We start from the raw sequence: 4,700 nt of genomic DNA on the forward strand, positions 1-4,700 counted from the left end.
TTTTTTAATTATGTGTTAACCATGAACAATTTAAACAATGATATAAATAACTATGAAAAACCAATTAGGTTCCTCCTCAGTTTTTAAAAACTCCGCTATAATATTATGTTTTCCCTTATCCTTTAGTATATCTCGTCAATCATTTTTTTTTTTTTCATATAAAAGTCATGTTTCAATTCCTCATTTCTTCAAAAAGGATTCCGGAGGGATAATTCAGGCAAAACAAAAGAAAATATTGTTTTGTGAAGAAGGGAAAATATTGGAGAAGGGGACAGATGTAAAATATACATTAACAAACAATATTCATAATATTAATGAAGAATGTTTGTACAAAAGGTTGATAAAAACATATGTTGACATTCTTTTCAATTCTTATAAGTATCCTTTACACATACAGTGCTTACATATATTGAGTGAGTAAAAAAGGCGTGTGAGAAAAATGTACACGCATATATATATATATATATATATATAATATATTATTATAATTATGTTTGAAGGTGTAAAAGTTCCTTTTTGTTGTATATTTATATATTAACATATTATCATATGAATATTTTTATATATTTATATATTTATATTTTTATACTTTTATACTTTTATTTTTCGTGCCAGGTAAAAATTTGCTCAAGGAGAAAATAAGAAACGTTACACAGAGCAAAGAACACAAAAGAAAAATTTTTTCGCAGACTGGTGATGAATATGATGTAGAGGACTTAAATAAATTTCTGGTACATATTAATAACCTTTTATCAAGAAATAATTGTCATGATATGGATATAAAAAATAAAGAAATGATAGTAAAAAAAATGAATAATTTTTTAAATTATAAAAATGTATTATATTCTTTATTTACCTTAGAACATAATAAAATAATATTTCATTACACAGAAAATTTATTAATAAATGATCTGCAAAATTGTTTTATTAATACATATTTAAATAAAAATAAAGATATTTATAGATTCATAAAGAAATATGGACATGATAATATATATATATATATACTAGAGTATGCTGAAAATATACATATTTTAAAAAAAAGATTTTTTCTTATCAAAAATTTATTTTTTAACAAGGAAATGTAGTAACCACGTAAAATATAATTATATAATTATATATATATATACAACATATATATTCTTTTTTGTAATATATAAAGAATTTGCACATATATTATATATATTATATATATATTATATATATATATATATATATTTATATATATTTATTTTTTTAATAAAATTTAAAAAAGGTAAAAAAAATATATAACGAAGCATTTATTATATTTTAATTTATTTTATTTTTTTTTTTTTTTTGTTAAATTTTTCAACAACAAAAAAATGAATAAATATAAATATATATATAATATTATATACATTATAAAATTTGTGCGTAGTTCGAAAGGGTGCTCTTTTTTTTAATAAAAATAAAATTATTAATATATATATAATATATATATAATATATATATTTCCTTTTTAATGTAATCATCTATAATTATATATATATATATATAATATATATATATATATATATATTATAAATAAAATATTACATATATATAATATATTTATTAATTTATTAACATTATTTAAAATATCTGTTTATAATATTTTAAGTAAATGGAGTAATTATATGAATAATATATGGTTAAAAGGGAATATATTATATATATAAATATATATATATATAATAATATATAATATATATTTTTTTTTCTTTTTCATTTTTTTTATAAAATATAATTTTTGTAAAAATTAATCATTATATATATATATATATATATATATATATTTTATTTATTTATTAATTAATTATAAATTTAAAGAAAAAGGAAAAATAAAAAAAAAATATATATATATATTATTATATATATATATTTATATATATATAATATATTTGTAGCAAAAAATTGTCAAAAGTAATAGAAAAAAATGAAGCAACAAATAAATATCTATATCTATATTTATTTATATATATAATAATATATAGGTATATATTGTATATATATATATTATATATATGTATGTATTTTTTTTTTTTTTTTTTTTTTTTTTGTTAGTAAAAACATTTTAATTAGAATAATATGTCTGCATATACTTATAAACATATTATTATGTAAGATATGAAAAAAAAAAAAAAAAAAAAAAAAAAAAAACACACTTTTTACGATAAATGGGGATATATAAAAAATATTATTTACAAATATGTTAAAAGAGAGAAGTGATTAATTTAAGGAAGAAAGCACACCCTTCAGTGGACAATATATATATATATATATATATAATACATATGAGGTGTCAAGTATAATCCTAGTCATTTAATATATATATATATATTTATATTTATATATTATTTATTTTATTTTATTTTTTTTGTTGTTAAATGCTGAAGAAGAATAAAAAATGTTTGATCAAAATAAGACAGCTGGTTTGTTACTTTTATTTTTAGGAGTAGTTTTTGGATGCATTGGAGTATTTTTATTTTTCGATAAGTTTTTTTTGTTTATGTCTAATTTATTATTTTTAATTGGTTTATATTTTTTAGTTGGATTAACCAAAATATTCAGATTTTTTATGAATAGAAAAAAAACAGCAGGAAGTGTTTGTTTTATAATAGGCTTTCTCTTAATATTATTTAATAGAACATTTATTGGCTTCTTATTTCAATCATATGGATTGTATAGATTATTCTTTTCATTCTTACCAAATATATTAAATTTTATTAAATATTCTCCTTTTAGTTTTATATTAGATTTGCCGGGAATTAAGCAGGTCGCCGAATATATATCTAACTATAAAAAATTACCAATATGAAATTTTTTTTTTTTTTCCCCCCCATGATTTAAGAAAAGTGTACAAATATTAACATATATATATATTTATATATATATATATATTTATTTATTTATTTATATCTTATCGTGCTTGTAATTATGATGCACATTATATCCTTTTCAATTCTTCTAATTTATTATTTTTTTTTTTATTAATAGTTTATATTATACCATTTTATTTTTTATTTTTTATTTTTTATTTTTTATTTTTTATTTTATTTTATTTTTTTTTTTCATTTTATTTATTCTTATTATTTTTAAGTGTTATAAAAACAATTTGTATAATTTTTAATAAACTTGATGATATCCTTTACATCCCACCCCCGATTTTAATATATTATCCTTTTGTATATTTCGTCGTATAAAGAGTAATAAAAAAATAGTATGATAACTTGGGTACATAAATATGGAGTATTTTTATTTTTCTTCAGGCGAGAAATTAGGACATGACAAAATTGAAGATATAATAATAATGTAAATAAGTAAATATATATATATATATATATATATATATATATATATATATATATATATATGTTTATATATATGTTTATATATATGTTTATATATATGTTTATATATATGTTTATATATATGTTTACATATATGTGTATGTTTTTATTTATTTGTTTATCTCTCCACTGATGTGAAAGCCCTCTTGCGTTATTTGAAAATTCATCAACTTATATTTAACCAGAAATTCTGAATATTTTATACTCATGGTTCTTCTAATAGAATTATATGTTTTTATCTTTTTAAGATATATGACCGTGTTTGAACAAGAAGAATTTATCATACTATTAGTTGTGTCATAAGAGAAATCAAGATAATCCTTTTTATTGTTAGTACTATTAATTAAGAATACAAAGAAATTATGTTCATAGGCTATTTTTTTCAAAAGTAAGGATATCTTAATGAAAAATTGTTTCTTTTTATTACTATCGAATTGCTCTTCCATAGCACGAAATATAAAATTAAGTGAATCAATGACTAAAATAGAAATGTTGTAATATTTTAAAATATAAAAGATATCTTTTTCAAATAAACAAAAAAAATCTTTCTCATCATTTATTTTATAAATATATAAATTTTTTAAAACACTTTTTACAAGATTCTTTTTTAATAGGTATTCAGTTTCTTTCAATTCATAATAATCTACGGGGACTCTTTCATCATGTGTCATGTCTTCAAAATTAATCACATCCTCTTCGCAATACACATTATTCCCGTTCGATTTTTTGTTATGATGTTCCTTTGTATTATTATAGTATTCATAACAATTTGTTTTTTTTTGTTTTATTTTGGATTCAACAATTTCAATTAGCCTATGTATAGGAAAAGTCCTATTTACATAAATGTAAAAAATAATATCCCTCTTTTTATCATCACGATCATATTGTTCATTCGTTTTTTCTTTCTCTTTTTCTTTTTCTTTCTCTTTTTCTTTTTCTTTTTCTTTCTCTTTTTCTTTTTCTTTTTCTTTCTCTTTTTCTTTTTCTTTCTCTTTTTTTTTCTCTTTTTTTCTTCGTTCGTAAATATTTAAAAGTTCATCTGCACATATGGTAAGGGCAAGTTGTGTTTTCCCGGTTCCACATTCTCCTACGATTTCTAGAAGGCTATAATTTATAATACCATTTTCAAAGAAGTAGTTTAACTTTTGATCATAAAATTCGAGTTTTTTTCTAGAGCGACAAGGTAATAAAATGATAATATAAATATATAAATATATATTTGTTTATTTATATGTTTTTTTTTTTTTTTTTTTTTTTTTTTTTTTTTTTTTTATGTGGTCACCTTTTACTTTTATTAAATGAAGAAGTCTCAAATATCGTGTCAACTGGTCTACACTTCATTCAATAAAT

The 4,700-nt window shown here is 18.4% G+C and overlaps 3 protein-coding genes across 3 annotated transcripts; 2 read left to right on the plus strand and 1 right to left on the minus strand.

Annotated features, from left to right (window-relative positions):
• Positions 1–52: 52 nt before the first annotated feature.
• On the plus strand, positions 53–1,088 carry PRSY57_0416600 (hypothetical protein; the record flags this gene model as incomplete). Its single annotated transcript, XM_012906022.2, has 2 exons — positions 53–413; positions 616–1,088. 2 exons carry the CDS (start codon positions 53–55, stop codon positions 1,086–1,088), a joined length of 834 nt encoding a protein of 277 aa, XP_012761476.2.
• Positions 1,089–2,407: 1,319 nt separating this feature from the next.
• Positions 2,408–2,818, plus strand: PRSY57_0416700 (CGI-141 protein-like protein; the record flags this gene model as incomplete). Its single annotated transcript, XM_012906023.2, has 1 exon — positions 2,408–2,818. The coding sequence occupies one exon, from the start codon at positions 2,408–2,410 to the stop codon at positions 2,816–2,818; it is 411 nt and encodes a 136-aa protein (XP_012761477.1).
• A 642-nt stretch (positions 2,819–3,460) lies between these two features.
• On the minus strand, positions 3,461–4,691 carry PRSY57_0416800 (hypothetical protein; the record flags this gene model as incomplete). Its single annotated transcript, XM_012906024.2, has 2 exons — positions 3,461–4,520; positions 4,633–4,691. The coding sequence occupies 2 exons, from the start codon at positions 4,689–4,691 to the stop codon at positions 3,461–3,463; spliced, it is 1,119 nt and encodes a 372-aa protein (XP_012761478.2).
• Positions 4,692–4,700: the final 9 nt, after the last annotated feature.

The sequence above is a fragment of the Plasmodium reichenowi genome, chromosome 4 (assembly GCF_001601855.1).
Source record: "Plasmodium reichenowi strain SY57 chromosome 4, whole genome shotgun sequence".
Classification (NCBI taxonomy): Eukaryota; Apicomplexa; class Aconoidasida; order Haemosporida; family Plasmodiidae; genus Plasmodium; species Plasmodium reichenowi.